This window comes from Vicugna pacos, chromosome 3 (genome assembly GCF_048564905.1).
Source record: "Vicugna pacos chromosome 3, VicPac4, whole genome shotgun sequence".
In the NCBI taxonomy this organism is placed as follows: Eukaryota; Metazoa; Chordata; class Mammalia; order Artiodactyla; family Camelidae; genus Vicugna; species Vicugna pacos.
In genome coordinates, this window is record NC_132989.1 from 80,153,929 (window position 1) to 80,178,977 (window position 25,049).

The 25,049-nt window shown below is 36.1% G+C and overlaps 1 protein-coding gene across 2 annotated transcripts in view; it reads right to left on the reverse strand.

Annotated features, from left to right (window-relative positions):
• The window catches only part of ZSWIM6 (zinc finger SWIM-type containing 6), a 177,696-nt gene that overhangs the window by 44,054 nt on the left and 108,593 nt on the right, over positions 1 to 25,049 (reverse strand). For both annotated transcript variants that reach the window (XM_072958614.1, XM_015240739.3), the window contains exons 3-4: positions 9,245 to 9,393; positions 6,142 to 6,292 (exon numbers count right to left, since the gene is read on the reverse strand). In XM_072958614.1, the coding sequence (XP_072814715.1) occupies positions 6,142 to 6,292; positions 9,245 to 9,393 (300 nt within the window). The remainder of the gene's footprint in view (positions 1 to 6,141; positions 6,293 to 9,244; positions 9,394 to 25,049) is intronic.

A 25,049-nucleotide genomic window follows, 5' to 3' on the forward strand; every position in this document is an offset into this window, starting at 1 on the left:
CACACAACCCCACTCCAGAGCAGGACAGCCTGGCCCATGGGCAGGAGAGGTCTGCAGAGCCCACAGACCACATGAGATGACACAGGCCAGGACAAAGACAGTGACCTTAGGGCTTTCGCTGGCTCCGCAACAAAGGGGACTGGAAAATGAGAATAAAACTTCAATGTATCCCAACTGCAGTATTTGTATTTTATGATATGCTTAAGTTTATTATATCGTATACTTCTCAGTCAGTAGCATGTATTTGGCTATTCTACATTAATGTCTTGTTTCCGAGTCTGAAGTTAGAGAGTCCCTGTGAACACAGATGGCAGCTAGACAAGGTAAGCTCTGCTGACAGCTGCAATCAGGACTGTGGGACCATGGGTGGGCGGACCAGGCCAGGCGGCTTTTACAGGGTTTAATGCCATCTAGGTGAGCTTCACCTCACCCCTGCTTGCAGAAAGACTGCCAGGCAGAGAGGCCTTTTAAAATAAGCTGAGGATGGTGTCTAGTTTGATGGTGAAGTCTTCAAGTCACTGACTACTAGGATCAAGTTCCTGCTTCGCTGCTGTAACCTCAGGCAAGTTATCTGGTCTCCTTGTGCCTTACCTGTTTTCTCACCTGTAAAATGGGCTACTAACTGTACCTATCTCACAGGGTTGTTTTAAGAATTAAATAAAATAATGCACGCATTAAGTGCTTAGCATAATGCCTGATAAGTAAGTGCTGGTATCTGTGTTATCTTTAGTAGTGGGACCAAAATGGGAAATAAAGCAAAAATCTGGATCCTTTGATGTCTATTCTCTCTCCTTCTCCTCCCTTTGAAGTGAAGTAACAATGAAGAATAACAAGGTTGGACTGAAAATCTTAAAGACAACATTTTGGATAGTGAGTCTGAACCCTTTACACCCTTTCCCATTGAGCTCACCCCTGTTCTGTTCATGTTATTCCTTCTTTCTGGAGTATTTTCTCTACTTCTTCTCTACAACTCCCCTCCACAAACATCCTGTAAAACCATGTCAAGCTCAGTCTACACAAATATTTGTACTATGTGAATAAATTACTCTATCAAAGTGCTCCCCAGGTCATCCATGCCTGTACTAATTTCTCATGTCTCCTGATGGCTGCATCTCCCTACTCTCGAGATACTCCCAGTACCATTATCAATGGTAAAATCAAATATTGAATACATTTTTCCCTCTTGACATAGCAAGTACTTAATACACACTGATAGAGAAGCCACAAGACTTTTGAAAAGAAGGGTTAACAGGAAGGCATTAAAATGGTGTAAGTGGTAAAGCTGTATTCCTCTTGTGCCCAGGGAAGACAAACTGGTAGGTGACAAGCAATCCCTCATATGTGGTTCATAGGATTACATGCTACACTTACAGCTACATGGGAGTTACTAAGTCGGTACTGACATCTTTTTGCTGCAAGGACACTCTGGGAATTGCTATTTTCTCTATGGCACTAGCAGTGAGGTACCAACTTACACAGCAAACCACACTGGGATGCTTTCCAGTTCTCAATGAGAAGTAGTTACTCCTTAGTCTATTTACTAGCCATCACTAACTTCAAATCGTGGAACGTCTAAGTTTGAATTTACCATAGAAAATAAGTAAGGAGTTCAAAACAGCGGGGTGAATTACTAAGCCTATTGCTTTCAGAGATGTAAGGATATTTCTTTGAATTTTTTCCAAAACTACCTCCAAAGCAGAGCCTTTCTTTTTGGCTGTGCACAAAGGCCCTCCTACGTTACTTAGAGTACCATTTTGAATGTGTGACTTAAGCATATGTCTTCCTCCTTATTCAAGGATAACATGGGTGGGTGCAGAAGAGGCCCACAGACATGACTACCTGTACCTGGAGAGGTAGCTGGGACAAAGTTCTAGGTCCATGGAGTAGGTAGTTGTTAGTACTTTGCAATAAATGTGGTCCCAATAGGCAGGCTAAGTTCTCTACTGCTGAATGTAGATCTATCCTGATTCCAAGTTCCCTGAATCTTTTGTACCCACTCCATCTACCCAGAACCCAACCTACCAAGGAATATTACAGCTGTTGCTTAATAACAGTATACAAGGAAATGCAAACTAGAAAGAAGTATCTAAATACGGCTATTCCTGCTCACACACAGTTAGGTATCTCGATCAAAAGCTGTAAAAAGAACTCAGAGATACCATCTTGTTTTTGTGAACTGAGTGAGCACATTCCAGAGCAGCAAGGCTTTTGCAATGGCAGCCTAGCCTCCCTCCAAGAAACAAGGTTTACATGCCAGACAGCAAAACACATGACTCAGTTCAGAGAGAAAGTGTTTAAAATTTGGGGTGAAAAACATATTATGTAATATATATTATGACAGTGAAAATTTAAGATTTTTTTCCCTGTGCTAAAACTGTAATTAAATCTTATTTAACTGTTTCCTCTAATGACATCCATTTTAATTAGGTTTTAATAGACTGGCAGCCACAACCTATAGTTTTATGAAGCAAAGTAAAATTACAGTCTAGGAAGACATTTAAGGAAAAAGACCCATCAACACAGATGAGAGGTTACAATATATCCTCTCATCCCTAAAGACCCCCACAGTAATTAAGTGTGCTGAACAGACAGCCATTAGGGCTAACAGTAGGTGTGCCTGCCACCAATCAGCACTGGGTTGTTCCTTGAAATCCAAGGGTTACTTCTGTGATCTGCTTTTCAGAAAATTCGCATGGAATAAAGAACACAATTGAAGAGGTGTGTGTTCTATAGTCCTACCAACTATATGTAGTCTCTACCATTCAGTGTGCTTTCTGTCTAATATTTTAATGTACACATGTTCTTATAGCTGATCATAATACAACAACATGCATCTTGAGAAGATTGCCATATGTTCGGGAAAACGAACATCATGTGGAGAAAGTAAAATTAATGTATGAAAAACTGATTCACATGCGAGATAAATGTATCTGCAAATGAGATGCACTAAACAGGATCTTAATAGTATGCACCTATATCTATTTCATACTACATTACGAAAATCAGGGAGTAAATCACAAAAATTAACTCAGACCAAATGAATATCACAGGCATGTATTACAGAAAAGAACTAAGCATAATCTCCCTCTGTCAGCCAGAGGATGAGGGAAAGAATTGTGGCCTGTTGCTACCTCAAATAAGTTTACATATATGTATTTGAAAAAAAGAAATAGTTAAATTAATATGTTATTTTAAAAAGTAATTTTGAAACATCAGCACTTAAATTTTAATAAATCACATATACTCAAAAAACTGTAAATCTTGGGGAGAGGGATATCTGAGCTTATGAAAAAATTAAAATTCTGTAATCTGGCTGACAATCTGATGCTTCCAAATCCCTCTGCCAAGAAGCAGAGTTACTTGGCTAGGATACTCTTACTTGTACACTTTCATCAGATTAAAGCTTTCATGCCAGGAATTTTTTTTTCTGGCGTAATGGCCATTGCCAGAAATGGACCCATCGAATCCACCGGTGCTAAGGAGTTAAGCATCTGAGATTTAATTTAACAGTTTCAGCTTTATTAAGCTGTCACAGAGCGGCCCTACTTTGATAACAGTAGCTGCTCCAATTATGGCTTGGTTTAGGGTTGACAAGTATAATGATTCATTCGTGGCACATGAGAAGCAATAAAAGGTTGTTTTGCATTACAGCTTTAAAAATGTGGGCACTTTTTTCATTTAATTTGTCACTTAGCTTTTGCTAAGAGGACATTTAAATTGCAGTAAAAGGCAAATGGGGCTTTTAGTTTAAATGTAATCCCCATATTTAAATGATCTGTAATGGTGCAGTGTTGGAGTGGGAACACTATTGTCTCACAGTGGGTCCTGCTGGTGACATGTGACATTTGTATTCAGGTCCTGTATTATCCATGTGGCTAAAGGGCTTCCAATTTCATTTCACAGCCAGAAGCCTGCAGAAAACACCAATTAACTTGCAGATCCCATTTGCCGACAAAACTCAGCCTCTTCTCAATGTCTGGCATCTGGCAGTGCTCAGCATTTAATTCCAAAGCAGAGCCTTGAAGCAATGTGAGCCCTGTACAGGGGCTCAAAGTCAGATTTTCCCATTTTCTTAAGAAGCAAAATTCTTTCCTTTTACAGTCCAGAAGCAACTTTTAGTTAATTTTTTTTGGTGAATGAATATTAAGATGTGATAGCTATTGTTACTCCTCTGTGAGATTCTTCCCAGAACTTAGACCTCCTTAAAATGGCAAGTGACCTGCACAAACCATCAGAGTATACAGGAGAAAGTATAGCAGTCTAGTAATGATGAGGTGGTGGGTAGGGGGGGTAATCTGTGAAAGAAGAAAACATAGGGCAAGAATAGGTATTCTTCATCCTGGACTGAAATCAAAGAACTTATATAAAGTCTGGTCCATAATTAAGAAGTAGTCCATCAGAGGGTATAACTAGAATCAGCTGCTGAAAAATTCCACTTAATGAGAATTAATGCTTTTGATTGAGGGTTGAGGTACATAATTTTCAAAGCCAACTTGCAGAAATGACATACGACTAATTGATTAAACACAAATATTGAAAATTTTATTTAACGTATCACTTGTACCTTTTCTTGGTATTCAGTTGGTATTTTCTTCCTAATTAGTTATTTGTAATTGTAAGCTTCTTTAAGTACCAAAGCTCTTTAAATTTTATTCATTTAATATTAATTCAGTTATTTTTCCTTAAATGATTCCCTTTGTTATAGTTTTTTAAATGCTAATCCTTTTTATTGCCATAAACAAACTAGTCAATTCAACATTCACTGTAGAGTTACAAAATTGAGGAGGCTTTACTTGTAAATCAATCAGTATTCTATAAAAATATTTGTTTAAACCATGTATTTACACTTTTGTTCTCCAACCATCACACTGGGCCCCCAAACATCCAACACACTGAAAGGATCCACTGTAGTTATAGACTGATTCAAATTTTGATTGAAGGAGAGACCACTAACCATTATCTCAGGTGACCCAAGGAAAGTACTAAGATTAAATTATTACAAGATACTTAATAAAAATTCCAGGGGAAAGATCAACAAGTACCTAAGTGTTGGCAAACAGCAGACATACATGTTAAAAAACAAACAGAAGTTGTCTGCCACAGCTAAGTTCCTGAATACATATCCTTACTAATGGGAAAAGGGAAACGCTGACGTCCAATTCTTTACCAACTTGCTGCATAACCCTAGGTCACACTATAAAAGTCCCTTAACCTCCCCAGACTTCAGTTTCCCTATCTGTAAACAGTCCATCTCAAAGGTCCCTTCCATGTATTATAACCCACACAACAGTTTCCCTTGGTCTAGACTTGACATGGGATTAAACAGAATGTTGTAGTCCATCATTAGCCAAGAAGAAGACCGAAGGTGAAGGCATGAAATGTCCTACTATTCAATTTCACTGAAACTAGGATCTTCTAGTAAATACATTCAGAAAATAAAATTAATACAGGCATTGATACAATATTTGTCAAAAATTTCATTTGTCACATACAGATTTTTTAATAGACAATACATCACTTATTCCCTAGCAATGAACACTGAGTAACAAGAATCATCCCCCTAAATTTCCCAGTGAACGTGACTAGTGGATTTCTCATTTTATTCAACCAGTTGCTATATTTATATCTTACCACCAGGGATATGGGAAGCAATAAAAATTAGAGTTTGCTGTATCTTTTCCAATCTGACGATTAACAGTTTACCTAAGTCTATAATGGCCAAAAAATAAAATAAATATTGAAACTACTTTTGATACTTCTAACGTAGGCAAAAGAAGAAAATGACAAATTTTAGCTGAATTGATTACAGTATCATTCTAGAAATAAGTAACCAGTTCCATTACACCCAAATACATATTTTCAGATATGTAGGTTTTTCCAAATATTTAAAGGCAGACCTGTGCTTGCCTTCCTCAAGACCAGAGAATTCCCCCAAAACACTGCCAAGCTTGTCTCCTGCAAATGCCAATGCCAGCCCAAGTCCTCGTTCTACCTACTCTTCTAACCAGTGTAAAATGACAGCAAGTTCATATATGAGCAGCTCTCTTTTCAGCAATACCCTGACCACGCTCTTTAAACATTCAACCATGGTCTTTATCCATACACAACTCAAGGACAATCTGTCAGGTAATCTGTACTTACCCAGCTCATCCCAGAGCTGCCTATATTTGTCAGTCATTGCAGTGCCTTGTTGCCTCCAAAGTGACAGACGAGGGTCAGCCATGAATTGCTCTGTTATCAAAGTCAACATGCGGGCTCCATTTGAGTCCCTCATCTTCAACATCTCCCGCACCTAGTGGGGAAAAAAACAGACCTTCAGAAAAATGTTTAAAGATAAACAGCAATACAGGGTCAGGCTACTTTATTTATTGGGGGGGATCAGGAGGGAGGGTGGGATGGTGGTGGTGGTGGTGGTGAAGTGACTTAAGAGAGTAAGATAAGTGACTATTAATTTTTTAAATTACGTTTATGAATCCACACGAGGAAAAGAAATTTGCCTAACTTTCCAATCCCCCAAACATGTTTTTCCCAGCCTACAGAAAAACAGTATCAAAACAAACAAGATAGATCATTTGGCACTTTCCTGACTCCCCAGCTGACTATTACTTACCACCAGAGCAGCAGAGTCTAATGCAGTATACTGAGAATTCTAATCTTCTAAGTTGATCTGATAATGTTTATAATAATAGCATCTGTCCTTCAGTTTTTTTTTTAAAAAAAAGCTTTATTGAGCTTTAATTCAAATACCATACAATTTTCCAATTTAAACTGTACTATTCAGTGGTTTTCAGTATATTCAGAGTTGACGAGTCCTTCTGTTTTTGAGGTAAATTAGTAATTTCACTAGATTCTCTCTCACTGAAGTTTTGTGACCTAAAAGAACAGCAGCACACTTCCATTCTCTTAGAAGGAGTTGTTTGCCATGGTAAGAGGAAATGGACCAGACTCTTAGGTTCAAGAACTCTCTTGCTCCAAATGAGCAATCCACGAAGCAGAATCAGAACCAGTGACCTAGTAAGTTAATTTGGCCTCTCAGGTGGAACCTCAAGCTCTGTCCATTACTCTTCCATTACATTCCCCAAATAAATTAGAAAGGAAGAAAAGAAACACAAGGCTAAGTCACTCTACAGGAAATCTTAAACGAATCCATTCATTCCAAAGTGTGTACTGCTATGGGTACAACAAAAAAGAATCCCAGCCAGTTCTCCATGTAGGAAATTACTGGAGGAAGGTCATAAGGAGTAGGAAAGGAGATGGGGGTCCTTTTATTCAAAATTCTGTCTATGTGAGAGAATAATGAAGGAGGAAATGGCAGATCTTCAATAAAGCAGCCCAAACCTCAAAATCAATAGATCCTGCCTCAGGCCTGTACACTGACAAGCAATGGGACCCCTCAGAGGCTTCAGAATTTGAGCCTTCTAGAGAATTCAAAAGCACTTATATACTATATCACAAGGGTTGTGCTCCTAGAGGGTTTTGTCAGTGATCTTAAGAAGCACTAACAAGGAGAAAGAAAGGGAGTTGCCATTTACTGGACATCTTGCTAAAGAGTTTTACATTTATACTTACCTTTTAATCTTCACAACAGCCATATAAAGTAGGCCAGATTATAATCTCCATTTTACAAATTATAAAACCATGCCTCAGAAGAGTGAACTGAACGACTGGAATCAGAACTCAGATCTGTCTTATCTCTAGAAGTTATGCCGTTTCCAAAATTAGATGTTGTTACTTCACATGACATATATAATATGTACATTATACATAGGGCTAAATATAGCAACTGCAGACCAGCCTAATATCTCTGTCACATTGCTTCCACTAAACTACAGTGTACTCTCTGCTGACATGAGAATCTATACTCTCCATGTGTCTAAATATACCAAACCTTTAATAGTATGACTATATATCATGGATTTAATTTAATGTTTATTTTCTTGGTAGAATTCCTCACCTACTACTCAGTTAGCAATAGCAATGAAAATAAATGATTTACTATCAAACATATAAACCAGAAATATTAACCAACAATCTAGTACACCTATGTCTAATGGTAAGTAATTTTCAGACTGTTGATGCCAAGGCACTAAAAGAGTTTGAAATGCCTGTGAATTACCAAAGAATGACTAAACCATGTGAAAGAGTTTTATAGTTAAATGTATTTTTACTGTAATCTAATTCCTGAAAAACTGGCAATCTATGTATGGTATATGGGATAAATCTTTATTAAGAGAGTACTTATTAATCAGAATACACTATTTTTTTTGGCCATAAGCAGTGAGTTTACTCTAACTCTCCTGAACTAAAAAACTTTAAACTGTTGTGAATATTAGAGAAGTTGTTTAACAGGAGTATCAATGAACATAGTAACCTGCTCCCTTAAAACCAGTTTGAATACATTACCTATAATGATGGCTATACCCTCCCCCAAAGAAAAGATATTGCTTTAATATTATTTAGAAAGCATTTTATCCATATTCAGAAATGTGTTTATGGTACTAAAAGTTCTGTATAAAGCAACAGACACAGCTTCTACTCACACTGAACTTATAATGAAGATAACTTTGTTTCTTAGGCTATCAAATTTTGGTGATGAAGATGAACATTTACCAAGCATAACAACTGTTAGACACCATTACCATTTAACACCATAATCACAACAATTTGAAAGGATATGCTATTATTAGCTAATCTTATACATGAAGAAACTCACTTAAAAAATTTGTCAAGGTTCATATACACAGTAAGATTTAGAACTGAGATTTAAATCCACATCTGTATGACTCCAAAATTAGGCTCTTGAAACTAATTTAAAGATAATGACATTATTAAACTAAATATATAAAAGCACATATTAAGAGCTGAATTCAAAGTTATGTTCTACTTGGGAAAATTAACTAGAAAAAGAAAAAAACTTGAAAAGATGGCATTTTAAATAACATTAAGCTATTTATTTTGTTTTCAGTATTGAACTGTTTTTCAAAATTGTATAAATTGCCACCATTTTTTAAATAAGAACCAAGAAATACAAAAATGTTTCACATCTTGTCTAAGGATACCTAAGTAAATTAGTGCTTGCATTACAACACAGAAACCTCTATTGGTTGATTAACTTATACTCTATTCTTTAAAAAATAAGTAAAAATTAAAAAAGAAGCCTTTATCCTATTGTAAACATGATCATATACACTTTCTGTATATGTATATATTTAGAATATTTCTTTAAAAATTAAAAAAGTCATACCTTTGCAAAGAGCAAATTAAGCTGCTTCCCTGATCCGTGGTACCCGCCCTGGGAAAGGAACAGTTTAACCTGTTCTTGAACCTGCTCTTCATCTAAGTGCCAGCAGTTTTCATCATCTATACTAGCACCTGCTGTTGGATCAGGAGCACCTAGAAATAGAAAGAAAAAATAACACATATGCTAGGTAAAAACTCTGTGCTAAAAGGGCTCTGACAATAAACTTGAGAAGAATTAAGATTCTGTGCTTTTTGCCTAAACACTTTTTAACCCAATCTCAATTTCAATATACATACAAATGTATGACTGAAAATAAATGTAAAAATTATTCTTTTATTTCCAGGACTTTGCTGATTTGTGCTAAGCCAGAAGGCAATGACTTTAGAACTGAGATATTTCCCTTTTTTAAGGTCAGAGACTATACTTTTGGAAAGGAGTTTACAGGTTCTCTAAAGAAAAAAAATCATAAAAATGTCTCACACTAAATACGTGTTTATAAAGCTTTACTGTGTAGGACATGTTAGGAAAATGTTTCTCAAAGACATTAGAAAAATACGAAACCAAGTAAACTGAGCAGAGTATTTCTCTTTATTATGTTAATTCAAGAAGCTTTCACCATTATCTGCTGCTGTATAAACTACATGCTGACATAAGTCTTTAGTTGCAGAAAACTGAAGATTAAAAAGGGAAATCAAGCCACATGGGAACAGGCAGTGCAGCTGTTGTACTAAACCAGGTTGTAGTATCACCTTGCCAAACTGCATAAATATTTTATTGCTGAAGTACACACAAAAGATAACAGCTATGTAACAAGCCCTGTGTGCAGACTACCTTAGAAATTCAAAGATTACCCACATATTTAGGCAGGTGAAAACTAAGTTTCATTATTCATTAAGAAAATAAAATGGCATTCAAGGCCTAAGATTCATAAGCAATACAAAAACTAAATCTAAAACCTCTCATCAATTTGTTTCATCTCATCTCATTTGTTTCATCTTCTTTTGACCCTTAAAAAAATACATTCATAGGTGTGGTTTTACATTTCTTTTCTTTTAATGACCTAAAGTAGACTCAGCTGGACAAGGAAATAATCACTAACACCTGCTTAGCACCAAGATCCATTAGTCCCTAAGAGGAAGGCAACAAGGCTGTGAATCTCCCTGAAGAAGTGTGCACTCATTCATTCAGCCAATATATTTACTGAGTGCCCTCTGCTAGACTTGAGGATGGAATGGGGTACAAAATGGAAGTCCCGTCCTCACAGAACTTACCACCTAGTTCAATGACTTTCAAACTTTTTTGACTAAGACCCACAATAAGAAATATAATTTACATCATGCCCAATACACTCAGATATCTGAGTGGTTATATGACCACATCTATTAATCTTAAGCAAATGTATGATGAAAACATACCCTTACTATAATGAAGAGGCCTGATATTTTCTATACTTTCTATATTTCATTTTTAACAGGCTTGTCACAATTTTTTAAAGAGATTTCATAATGCATAATGGGTTGCAACCCACTACATGAAGCATGTGAGATAAATACTAATGTAATAATCACACATAAAAATATAATAAAAAGTGAATTAATTGTTCATAGAAGAGGACAAAGTGCCAGGAAACTGTACCAAAGAGCTCTGACTTGACCTTGGATTGGCAGAGTAAGCATACCTCGAGGAAATGGAATTTGAGCTGAGATCTGCCTTCAGAAGTTAATTAAAGGCAGGAAAAGGAAGGACTGGGTCTGCAGTGAGACTAAGAGCTTGAGCTGAGGTCTCAGGAAGGAAGGAATGAAACGGTACATGGATGAAACAAAAGGCAGTCCATGTCCATGCAGGATGAGGAGAATAATACAGACAATCCTGGAGAAGAGAAGAAGGGCCTAAGAGCCCTGACAAGTGAGGAGCTTAGTTTTCTCCCTAAATATAATGAATGGAAATTCATGACAAGGTTCCACAAAGTGGAAGAATGGAATACTCTAAAAAGATGTTTTGTGCTGATGTGCATCAATCCCAACATTCCTATCATGGAATACTATGCAGTCATAAATATGAATTTGAAGATTCTTTATGTACTACAAAGGAAAGATATCCATGGTCTTTCAAATGAAAAAAATCAAGGTGAAGAAAAGTATACATAGTGTGCCACCTTTTTTGTGAATAATGAAGATTTTGAAAGAGCTTATGTGTTAGTATTTCCTTATTATATGCAAAAAATATCTTAGAAGAATGTTTAGAATGAGTAACCTAGTTACATAAAGAAAGGAGGTTCTTCACTGAACATGTTTTTCATACTTTTAAAATTCTGGCACCACAGGAATCTAAAAATATCTCTGAAGTGTGGAGAATGGATTGGGGAGCAAAAATATTTAAGAATAGAATAGTGAAGCCTATAATGAAAAAGAATATGAAGAGGAGAAAAAATACATATACATATATATGTACAACTAACCACTGTGCTGTACACCAGAAATTAACCAACACTATAAATCGACTACACCTCAATTAAAAAAAAAAAAGACTACAACAGTGAGGGTGATATTTTGATGGTCTGTACAAAAGATGATAACAGTAGCTTAAAAAACAGTTATGATAACTGAAATGGAGAACCTGACAAATTTAAGATATAAAAGCAACAGAACTTGGTAAAGAAGTAGATACATGAGGTATGGGAGGATCAGGGGATTGAGACATGGGTTTTTAGATTAAACAACTGGACGAAATACTGGACAACTCACTGACTGACACATAGACCACTAGAGTAGGACTAGATTTGGAGCTGGGAGGAGCAGAGTTTAGATCATGTGTTCAGTTTTAGACACGGTGAATTGAAGTACCCTTCAGAGAGCCAGCAGAGAAGAGGGGAAAGGATTTCAAGTAGGAAGCTCGATACACTATGGAAGGCAGTACAGGGTAAAAAGAGCATCTAAGATAAAGTCTTAAGGAAGGCCATCATTTGAAGACTGGGCAAGAGAACGAGGAAGAATGGCCCTGGGGATGAATGGCCTGTTAGGAAGAGCTCGAGTGCCTGGCTCTTCTAAAAGGCAGAGAAAGCTGTTCCAAGCAGGAACTAGGCAAGTAGGTAGATATTTAAGCTCCCAAAAAGCAAGGATTATATCTGCCCTTATTCACCACTGCTTCCTAACACCTAGCCAGAGTTTGCGACTATCAGGCAGGCAATCAATTACTGGGAGGAAGGCAGGGAAGAGAGAGGGAAAAAAAGGTATTCCCTTCCACCTCACCAAGAAAAGGAATCCTATCAAAAAGGAACCACTGCTGGATCATCCTCAGGCACTATCTCATTTTCTTCTCACAACGTCCCCTGGAAGTGAGTATAGCTCATGATCCTTTCTACAGGAGGAGAAACAGATTCAGAATGGGTATGTCCACAGCCACACTGCTAAATCCAGTCTCCCAGTTGTCTCCCCTGCCAAAGAATATATTCTAGTACCTCAAGCTAAAGTTGAACCCTGAAGGCATCAATGTAGTGGCAGCAAGTATCAACCCTAAGTCAAAGGTAACTTTAAGGAAGGATACTAGGATGTTTCCAGGCACTTGTTAGCATGTTTCAATTTTACGGGAAAATTTAAGGACACACAATATTTTGTAAAGAGTTAACTACTGGGGTTACATCTGTATCCCCCAGGGATACAGCTCATCTCCTTGATTCTAAGGGAAAGACAGACACAGATACACACAACTGCACAAAGACAACTAAAGATTCATTACCTAAACACATCCTCTTCTTAGGGAAAACTCTGACAAGCTTCTGATTACCATTCTCACTGTTCCTTCTGATGACTGAGCTAAAAAATCTATTATCCATCTTCACAGTGGCTATTTTTCCCCATTTAGTTGTGATTTTTCACATTGTTTTCTGTCGGGCATTGAGGGCCAAGACTCACATGGAGTCCTACCCCAGAAGGACATGGATCAGCGCTCACTGTCCTGTGGCACAATGAAGTCATGCTTCCCTTTGCTGCTAAGACCAGAGCCATGAGACTTGGAGTTTCTGTTTGCCAAATAAATGCCCAAATACTTTAAGTAGATTTGAATTAGGTTTGGAGGCTGGGAGAAAATCTCAGTCATCTCCTTGGCCTGAAGTGAAAAGGGGTCAAGATTCACATGCTCTCAAAAACTTCAGGATACAGTTGTTGTTGTTGTTTTTCCATACTAAGAAAAGCAGGAGAAAGAATAATCCAGGAATCACTTTGATTTGACTTGAATTACATGATGCATTTTTTTCCTTAAAATCTAATGGTGTTTAAAACACTATAATGGATTTTAAAATTTCTTTAATGAATCATTTAATTTACAAACATACAGACTTCTGTTCTTGCCCAGCTGGAGAGATATCTACTAATGTTTGTTGTTGTCTTTTTTGTAAATTAGTATTAGAATTATTTTTGAGAGTACAGGGGAGGGAGGAGGCATGGCAGAGGGTAAACGGCCCACAGACAAAATTTTACTGCAAATAATCTCAACTTGTCTACGCATGAGTTAAGATGTGGGGAGTTCCCTAGTCCTGGATTAGAATTCAGAAGACTTCAGTTCTAGGCACTGTTTGGTAAAACTATGTGTCCTCCAGCAAGTCACTTCTCCATTTCCTTAACCCTAAAATTCTATAATGTAGGAATAAAAAATTAACTGAGTAATAAAAATCAGAAACCTTCTCATGTGACTGTGGAGAAAACACCCGCACTCATAAAAACGCAAAGGTAACTCACTGACAGATAAAACATAAATTTACTCTAAACACAACTCAATATTTTATGAATAAAGACATGTACACTATACATTAACCAAGAAATTAACATCTACAACAACCCTCCCACAAAAGAGCAGATTCATTTATTAAACTTTAATGCTAAAGTTTAAATGCTTAATCCTAACATGTCTTGATTATGTGCGTTTAAGTGTTGCCTGAGCCTTGTACAAGACATAGGTTTACACAATTTATTTACTTGTTAATAGCTGTCTATAATCAAAGACAAACTTCTCAGCATTTAGCTTTGAGAAAGGTATGCAAAGAGAAACATAATTCATGTATTTATACACTTGCTACTAGATAATCCTCCAATTGGGAAGGAACCAGAATCTGTGTATGTAAATTAAATGGTCCACTGAAGTGTTTCAAAACCTACCATATTTTTTACCCTTATTTATAATTATAAATGCTATAACTTTTACAGCTGCATAATTAATCTTTGTGAGCATTTTATTACCAAAGCTTAATTCTTCGAAGTTTCAAGCCTTCAGGGAAAGAGAAATTATCTGTTGAAAAAAGTAAAACAGTTTAATTGTCTGTCATTCCCAGCTAGGGATGTGTGAATTTGATTTGCCCTCCTACCTTAATTATATAATGTCATAGGAGAGCAAATGCGAATTCATGAACATGAAGAAGGATCACTGTCCAAATCTTTGGCTTTTCTCTGTCTGCTGTTTGATTTGGTTCTAATTTAGTTTTGATTTACCCCAATATCAAAACTCTCTTATCCCAGTGGTTCTCAGAATTAGGAGTACATCAAAACTCCTGAGTCACATCATGAAAAATAGATGCTAAGGTATCACATCAGACCTACTGAATCAGGATCTTTGCCGTGGATAAAATGGTGGAGGGGGTGGGAAGTGGGTTGGGAAATGATAGAATTCTATATTTGGACAAAATGTCAACATGGTGGCACATTCTGGATCTTCATGATGAAAAGTACTCAGGATCCTAACGCCTCAAACAGATGACTCTCCAGTGTACTGACTAAAGCAAATTTAAGACACATTGATGGAGATATCTGTCTCTTGTCACAGAAACAGTCACTTCTAAGCATTAGGCAACACCAAATCACTCTGCAAACTTTAAACTGAATATTAAGACATGTTCACAACTGGCTTATGTTATGTTTAGTATGTGGAATTATACACAGCTTTGAGTTCTAATGGGGAACTTAATGACTTCTCTTCTCCTCTTAATCCCCTGGAACAGAAATTCAAGCAAGAAATGAAAGGCTTTAGTTTACATCTTCATCTTAACTGAGATCTAACTGCTTTAGTAACGCAGTTGTCCACATAATGCTTTAAACCATTTCTATTTATGTAGCAGTGTTCTTTTTTGTTAAAATTAAATTGTCAAATTCAGTCTACAGAGGCAGAATGCAGGCAGCAGAAGTCTACACTGCAGAAGTGATTAATTCAGTCTCTTTTGTGGGCCCTATAGAAGAATGCCATCTCCTACAGTTTTAGTGCCTGCTGTTAAAGCTAGGAAACATTAAGTCTGTGGCTTACAAAGGCACCAGTACACCTGTCTTACAAGCTGAAAGCAAATCCTGACATTAACCACTGGCACCAAGAGGGAAAAGGCAAAACAGCAAACCTCAGTGATTCAGACTCAGAAAAAAATCTTTCTTATTTTTACAGAGGACAAGAAGTAGGAGACCACTGAAAAATGATGTGCCCTGAATAAACACACATTTGAGAAAAGATTTAAATTTTATTCGTACTCAAATCTCCATTGCAAGGTAGTGACTAATGCCTTCATTTCAATTTACAATTTTGTGGTACCTGAAACAGCCACATTCCTTTATGACCTGATATTCTCAATGGTCAGTCCATGTAAGCCTACAGCCACAATGCAGTGTGGTGTCCTCCTGGATAGGACAACCTGTTTTCTTTATCCTGGTGGCCAGTGACTGAGGGAGCCCTGGCATTTGCTAGGCTCTGCTCCCTCAACAAGCCACCTTCCCTTCAGCTAAATGCCAAGGAAGTAAATAAGCAGCACTGTAATCAGCATGTATCTCGAGGAACTCAAGTAGGCCTGTCAGGGTTTATAGCCCCTCCTCTATTATTTTCCTCTCACCTGATTTTATTACTCACCTCTTATTATTGTTTAATTTACTTCAGAAGTTCAATAATATAGTTACTCAGGTACAAAAATAATCATGTATTTTATATGGATAAAACACAATAAAACATTTGTACATTCACCAATGCTCATTAGAAAAAATGCAGAGGATAAGCACGGAGTGCATAACAGGGAAGTCATTTCCCATTACTTAGCTAATAAATGTATTAGCAATTACTTGCTACACAAATACAAATATTTAAATGCAAAGTTCTCAGAAAGTCTCATTTTTATATTCCCGACTCTTCAGATTTCTCAAGAGATTCACTATGTTTGCAAGCTTCAGGAATGATTTGCTGAGATTAATTTTAGAGATTTTTTTTAAAAAACAGTTCACAAATATTTTCCTCAACTATCTACCTTGTCTGTGCAGACTCATGTCAACTGCCACATCACAGTAATGGTGATAACAGGGACTCAGATTTACTCCTTTTTATCATCCTGACCTTATGAAATAGGCACTCTTTATTGTCTATGTTTTACAAATAAAAAAACTAAGTGCCTGAAGAGATTCAGTTCCTTCACTTCAGTAACAAAGCTGGAAAGCAAAGGGACCAGAATTCTAATGTAGGCTGTCTAATTTCTAAGCTCCTAAACAATTCTAAATGTCTTACAGTGGAAGGTATGAGAAAGCCAAAGTAGGGGAGATGGGAATAATAAGCTCATCTAGCCAACATGGTGAGACTTAGGGTCAGTTAAAGGAGAGAGGGATGGCAAGGAAACTGACCACAGCTGGTAGCGACCCTTTGTAAATTATGAGAGCTGGAGTAGTGTCAGACATGACTATAGGGTGTGAGGGAAGGCAACATTCAGAGGTGAAAAGAGAAAGGATGAAGGGTATTGGCTGAAACTAACTTGGCTGTCTCTGTATTACCCCATCAAATACCCGATGAGCCAGAGACATGATTCTTCCTAATTAAGAGACATAAGTACTAAGATTACTTCTCCTTTGCCAAATGAAATGTTTTTTCATGTGAAGATGATCATGTGTACATGACTGTATATTCCATCAATTTTTTTAAAGAAATTTAAATCATATTACGGAAGCATCAAATTTTAGTTAAAACTTAAGGGTAAAAATGGTAATTTGGGGAGGGAAATTTGGCAGTAATTACAAATCTCAAAATGCCGGTACTACTTGTTCTAGCATTTTTACTACTAGGAATCTATTATGCAAAAGCATTTGCACAAATTCACACACACACAAAGAATGGTTACAGCAGCACTACATATAGTAGGAAAAAATGAAAACAATTTCAGAATCATTCAGTTGGTTAATGGTTAAATATACCCATACTATGGAATACTATACAACATTTAAAACAGTAACAGACCTATCAGTACTAACATGAGAAGATATTCATGATATACTGACAAAAAAGCAAACTGCAAAAAAAAAAAAAGCTTTTTAAACTGTTTTTTAAAAGTTATGTATGTGTGTGCATACAAAGAAAACTGTCTCAAAGACTATAAACCACATTGTCAGCAATAGGTGACTTGGGGGAATAAGGGAGCTATTGGAGACTAAGTGAGGGAGCCGTTGTGAGCCAGTAAGTACCTGCCTTTTTATCCTTATATACTTCTATACTACTACACATTTTTTCAACATGCAGTCTTTTTTTTTCATAATTTTAAGTTTCACACTACTGTACTTTGAGGTAGCAAATTTAATTCTCTCCTACAGAAAAGATTTGCTAATTATATTGACCAGCAGTAGGTCATACCTTTGTTTCACCAACTGTCAATGCCACAATGTTCTACAATAGAAAGGATATGCTTGTAATAACCAAATTATCTCCCTAGGATGCTTGTAAAAACTGATTGCTAATGCAAGCCCAATTACAATGAACATGACCATCCACAGGGAAACAAAAGGAAGCGAGATGTGACATGAGGCCTCCATCAAATGACTCTAATTGTCACTCACTGCTAGATTTGGAACACGTATGTGTACAAGAATAAATCTCCAAATTCCTACTAAAAACAAAATGGAATAAAAAATTATGTTGCTTTGTTTTGAAGCAGTTAATTTGCAATATTATGTTAGTTTCAGGTGTACAGCATAGTAGTTCAGTACTTTTACAGATTACACCCCACTAAACGTTATTACAAGATAATGGCTATAATTTTCTGTGCTATACAATCAATATATCCTTACTGATTATCTATTTCATACACAGTAGTTTGTATTTCTTAATCCCATACCCCTAACTTGCCCCTCCTCCCTTCCCTCTCCCCTCTGTTAACACTAGTTTTCTACAGCTGTGAATCTATTTCTTTTTTGCTATATACATTTGTTTACTTTTTTAGATTCCACATATAAGTGGTATCATATAGTATTTGTCTTTCTCTGACTTATTTCACTAAGCATGATGTTCTCTAGATGCATCCACGTTGTAAATGACAGAATTCCATTCTTTTTTTATGGCTGAGTAATAATCCATTATATAAATACATCACATCTTTATACATTTGTCTGCAGATGGACAACTTGAGTTGCTTCCACATCTTGGGTACTGTAAATAAATAGTGCTGCTATGACCACTGGGGTATCTTTTCAAATTAGTGTTCTCGGGTTTTTTTAGAAATATACCTAGGATTGTAATTGCTAGATCATGTTCTACTTTAGTTTTTTGAGGAACTTCCATATTGTTCTCCATAGTGACTGTACCAATTTTAGGTTCCATCAACAGTGTACAAGGGTTCCCTTTTCTCGCAGCTTCTCTAACATTTGTAATTTGTAGATGTTGACTATACCCACTCTGATTGGTGTGAGCTGACAGCTCACTGTGGTTCTGATTTGCCTTTCTCTAATAGTTAGTGATGTTTAGCATCTTTTCATCAATCTATTAGCCATCTGCATGTCTTTTTTGGGAAAATGTCTATTCAGCTCTTCTGCACAGCTTTTGATTTGGTTGTTTTTTTTTTCTATTGAATTGTATGAGCTGTATATATATTTTGGATATTAACCCCTTGTCAGTTATCATTTGCAAATATTTTCTCCCATTCCATAGGTTGTCTTTTCATTTTGTTGACAGTTTCCCTTGCTGTGCAAAAATTTTAAATTTAATCAGATCTCATTTGTCTATTTTTGCTTTTATTACTTTTGCCTTAAGAGACAGAGCCAAAAAAACACTGCTACAACTTATGTCAAAAAGTGTTCTGCCTATGTTCTCTTCTAGGAGCTTTATGGTTTCAGATCTTACAAATTTAGGTCTTAATCCATTTTGAGTTTATTTTTGTATATGATGTGAGAGGATGTTTTAATTTAATTCTTTTACATGTAGCTGTTCAGTTTTACAAGCACCACTTACTTAAGAGACTGCCTTTTCTCTATTTTATATTCTTGCCTCCTTTATCATAGATTAATTGACCATAAGTCTGTGGGTTTATTTCTGGACTTTTTATCCTGTTCCACTGATCTATGTGGCTGCTTTGTGCCAGTACCATGCTGTTTTGATTACTATAGCTTTGTAGTATAGTTTGAAGCTTAGAAGGGTGACACCTGCAACTTTGTTCTTTTTTTCTCAAGACTGCTTTGGCAATTCTGGGTCTTTGGTGGTTCCATATGAATTTTAGGATTATCTGTTCTAGCTTTGTGGAAAATGTCATAGGTATTTTGAAAGGGATTGTATTAAACCTTGATTGTTTTGGGTAGTGTGGCCATTTTAACAATATCAATTCTTCCAATCCAAGAACATGGGATATTTCCCCATTTCTTTTTATCAGTTTCAATTTCCTTCATCAATGTTTTATAGTTTTCAGAGTTTAGGTCTTTCATCTCATTGGTTAAGTTTATTCCAAGTTATTTTATTCTTTTTGGTGTGATTTTAAACAGGATTTTTTTTCCTTTCTCTTCATGATATTTCATCATTAGTTTATAGAAATGCAACAGATTTCTGCTTATTAATCTTGTATCCTGCAATTTTGCTGAATTCATGTATTAGTTCTAACAATTTTAGGGTGGAGACCTCAGGGATTTCTATATAAAGTTATCATGTCATTTGCAAATAGTTTTACTTCTTCCCTTCCAATTTCGATGCCTTTTATTTCTTTTTCTTGTCTGACTGCTGTGGCTAGGACTCCCAACACTATGTTAAATAAAAGTCACAAGAGTAGGTAGGCATCCTTGTCTTGTTCCTGAATTTGGAAAAAAGGCTTTCAGCTTTTCACCACTGAGTATGTTAGTTGTGGGTTTGTCATAAATGAACTTTATTATATTGAGGATATCGTTACTTTTTGTTTAACAAATTGCCTATTACTTCTTAAATATTGTCCTTAGGAGTCTACTAAAATAACACAGGTCATAGTTTCAGCCCCGATAGGGCTTACGATAAAGTGAAAATAAGGTACACAATGAACATGGGAAGGCTGAATAGGTCTGCTTGTTTGGTAATATCTGGGAGAGACTGATTGGATTGATGTATAAGATGGCTGTGACACAGAGGCTAAGTAGGACAGGCAGGCATGAATGGAATTTATAGTGCTAGCTTTATAAGAACCATGCTCAAACAAATCAAAATGTCTGATGGAACAACACACAGATGCACACCTGGGCAAAATAATAACAGGTACACCTTGGCAATATGGATTCTAGGTGCCTCCTATGTCTCTGTAGAAATACTATCACCAAAGAGTCACAGAATCAGGGGTGGAAAAGATCTTAGATGTCATGTGTCAATCCTCACATGACATGTGAATACAGCTAATCCCTGAACAACATGGGTTTGAACTGCATGGGTTCATTTATACAGGGATTTTTTTTTTCCCGACTAATGAATACCAAAATCTGTGGTTGGTTGAATCTGCAGATGTGGAACTACAGACACAGAAGAACTGTGGATATAAGGAAATACAGGAACCCATGATCAATGATAAGTTACTCGTGGATTCTTGACTGTGCAGAGGGTTGATGCTCCTAAACCCCAAGTTTTTCAAGGGTCAAACTGTACATCCGTTCTACATCTGGCTGACTGAGACAGTATCTATGGACATAAGGCAGTGAGGTGAGGGATGAGTCTACCCTACTTTTGGGACTGACCCAAGCTCTGGGAGTTAAAAGGCCATGGAAATGACACACTTTCCCTCTGTTCCAAGTAGGGACCAATGTCGTAATTCCCACTAATTCTGTCCCTCTTCGTTGTAGTCTGCCCAGTAGAGGCTAGGCCATAGGGAGGTCACTAAAAGAAAGCACAACAGAGAGAAAAGTAGAAGAGAAGGAAATATGTGCCAGAGGGTCAGAGTAAAGCAAGCTGACCTCCAACTCTAAATCATCCATCACTCAGTCGATTTCTTCTCCCTTCTTCTTAACTATGAATACTTATAGATACCCCAACATGAGGTACACTCTTCTTTATTGTTATTACACATGTATACATTGTATCATTAAAAGTCTTCCAATACTGTTAGTGAAGATTATAAGCATTTTAAATGAGAAAAAAAAGACTCTCACTCAGAGTCACACAAGTAATACACAGCAGAGACAATACCAAACTCTAGGCCTCCAGATTTCAAACTTAATGTTGTCTCTACATCACGATTTATCAGTTTATAATATACTTCATTTAATAGGGAGCATAAAGGACCAGACAAGGCTGAGTTAAACTAACCAAGAGAATGGGTTAGCACTTAGAAATCAGTAAATTTCTAGGTAAGTACTTAGCAAAGACAACAGCCTCTTTTTTAAGAATATGGAAGCAAAAAAAATTTTATCAGAATATAACACAAGACAAACAAGTTTGCTTACAAATGCAAAACTACAAATGGCAATCTCCTTGGCAGGCCACTAACATTAATTATCTTACAGTCACCATTTAATATATAGTAACTGATTTTACTCAAATAAAAAACGTGTGGGAAATGTTACGATAACAAAATGAAACGTAAAAAAAAGACAAGGACTGAACTACTAAGATGACTAAGTCTATATTCCAATTACCTTCACTCAATCTGTAACTCTGATAAGACACTAACCCATTCTCCTTGGTTTCTTCATCTAGAAACTATTACAATTATATACAGTTATAAATTTGCAATATATAGCTTACAAGGACATTGTGAGAAACAATATGCCTGAAGTAGATTTGAAAAAGCTTTTAATTTCTCAGCATAAAATTCTTTTAAAAATAAAATATTTCAAAATAATAAGTAAAGCAACTAATCAAATTTTAAAAGCATTAAAAAAAGCTTACAGTGAAAAGGAAAAATCTGTGGTTATCAACACACTTTATTACTTAAAAATTATACTATGATTTTCTTTCAAAAAGGATTTAGATATGCTAAACCTCATTGTCTTTAAGATACCTAGTAAAATAATCTAATCCAAAAATTCTATCCTAACCTTATTTAACTAGCAAGGTAAAAGTGATGCTTTTCCTTAGAGGAAAATAAACTCTTTCCAATAGTCATATCCAAGACATTTTTCTCAAAGAAAAAATATATCCACAAAACCACACAATAAAGTACTGCTCTAAAAATGAGTTAGAGAATGCTTAATGTACAGATATTTGGAGGCAGGTGGGACCATGTAGTCAAATAACTGCAGAACATTTTTAATCCCACCCTCTACTAAGTCATCAATCTAACAGTTAAAATAAGACTCTCCAGGGAGCAGATTTCCCATTTCATCACTTAAGGTCACGGCCTGCTTTCTACCTCTCTTCTTTTTTACCACTTGTCAACTAGAATGGAAGGCAGGAAGGCAGCTTGTGTAATTGGCTCATTTCCAAGCTAGGAGAAATCTGATGATAAATTAAGTGGAGAGAAAGCTGGCGGGATAGACTGCTCAAGTTCACTGCTCTCATGAAGCTGTTTTCACACAAAAGTTATTTGAAAATTACACTGAATCTAAAGATAACCTGCATTCTGTCCTTGATATTTCCTTAGATATCTTTTTCTTCTAATTTTAGAAACTGAAAGAAATACAATGTCATGTGAACACCTCACCTCCAACTTCAGATTGTTTCAATGGTCCCACTATCTCGACAAAGAAATGGATTTTAAAAGCTTTTGGATAAGAAAGCTTGGGGGCTGCTATCTTTCAAAACAGGAAAGACAAATGCAGAACAAACAACTAATTGTTCATGTGGACCTCTGGATAAACTAAAACTCAGAGAACAATGTGGCCTCAATGGATTATATAAATATTTTAAAAAGGAAAAAAGAGAATACATAAAAATTCGAAGAAATGGTATATCCTATTCTTCTGCTGCCATTGAACAATTTAGTAAGAAGCCACAAATAGGCTCCTGGGAAATCTCTGAGATGATTGCTAGCTGGCCTGAATTTCTGCAAGGCAACATGACTGAGACAAATAACATGACAAAGCAGAAGCCTACTTTAAAGTCCTTGAGTGCACGTGCTTTCGGTAGGTCCAAGGTACTTCTGTGGGAGAGTTGTTTACAATCCCATTATTTAACGCTGGCGGACTCTACCAAGTAAAATACTTTACACACCGTATAACAGCTACTTTAATAAAACTCAGCCTGATATGGGGAGCACTAGATGAAACATGACCACGTGGATTTTCCTCTGATATAAGAGACATGTTAAAAGTACTGTATGGTACCTGGAGATTTGTAAAAGAATATGCACAACAGCTCTATTCAAAACAAAATTCACTAGAGGGTGAGTATAGCTCAGTGGTAGAGCACCTGCTGAGCATGCCCAAGGTCCTAGGTTCAATCTCCAGTACCTCTATTTAAAAAAAATTAAATTTAAATTTAAAAAAAGGTTTATCAACAGCAGAATGCACAAATCATGGTGTCCTCATATCCTAGAATACTGTAGAGTTGTGCTGTCTGGTAAGGTAGCCACTAGCCATGGGGCTAGTGAACACCTGCAATGTGACTCGAGTTTGATTTTGAATGTGCTGTAAGTATAAAACAGATACCAGATTTCAAAGACTTAATATGAAAAAGTAAAATATATCAATATTTTTGTTGAATGGATATTTATGACTGTGGTTAATAATATGATATGCTGAATTGATTTTAGATATGAGATAAATAAAGCATTACTAAAATTAATTTTACTTCTTTCTTTTTAAATGAAGCTACTAGAATGTTTTAAATTATACACGTGGCTTGTACTGTACTTCTATTGGACAGTGTGCTTTAGAGCAATGAAAATGAATGAACTATGGGTACATGAAGCAGTATGAGCAAATCTTACAAACATGATTTTCAGTGAAAGAAGTCAGATACATAAAGTTTAAAATCAAATAAGACTAGTGTTTAATGCTGTCAGCAGCAAAACACAAACCACCAAGGAAATGATTACCATAAAAAAAATTCAGACAGTGGTTACCAAGGAGAACAGAAAGGTGCTTGTGACTAACAAGGAAAGAGCATGTGGAATCCTCGCAAGTGCTGAGAGTGGTCTATTTCTTGGCCTGGGTGTTGGTTTACTTTGTTGATCTACACATTAATTTATGCATATTTTATGAGATGTGTTATATCTCACAGTTTTAAAAGTTTTAAAGAAATGATCTCAAACTGCTTTCCTTAAACATTTATATTTGCTATACCATGTAATGACTTTGAAGAAAACTTAAAGGATAGTATTGGGTGACTGATTGTTCCTAAATCTCCAATCAACATAACTGAAGAAATGTAAAAATGTTAGGCTCACAAGCTGCTTTGTCAAGACTGTGTTACATTCTTCAACCTATTTTTAAATAGGTTGTCTAAATGTTTTAAAAGCATAGTAACCTGTAATTTAACGGTATCTCTTATCCTTTACTAATATACTATATGAAATAGGTGGTGGGTTTATTTCTGAAAAGTTCTATGTATATGTGAGTCAACATAATTGCAATGCACAAAATAAACAGTTGATAAATATGTTTACAAACAAGTGAAATAATATGTTCAATTGATAAAAGATTTTTAAAAATTTTTTTTAGAT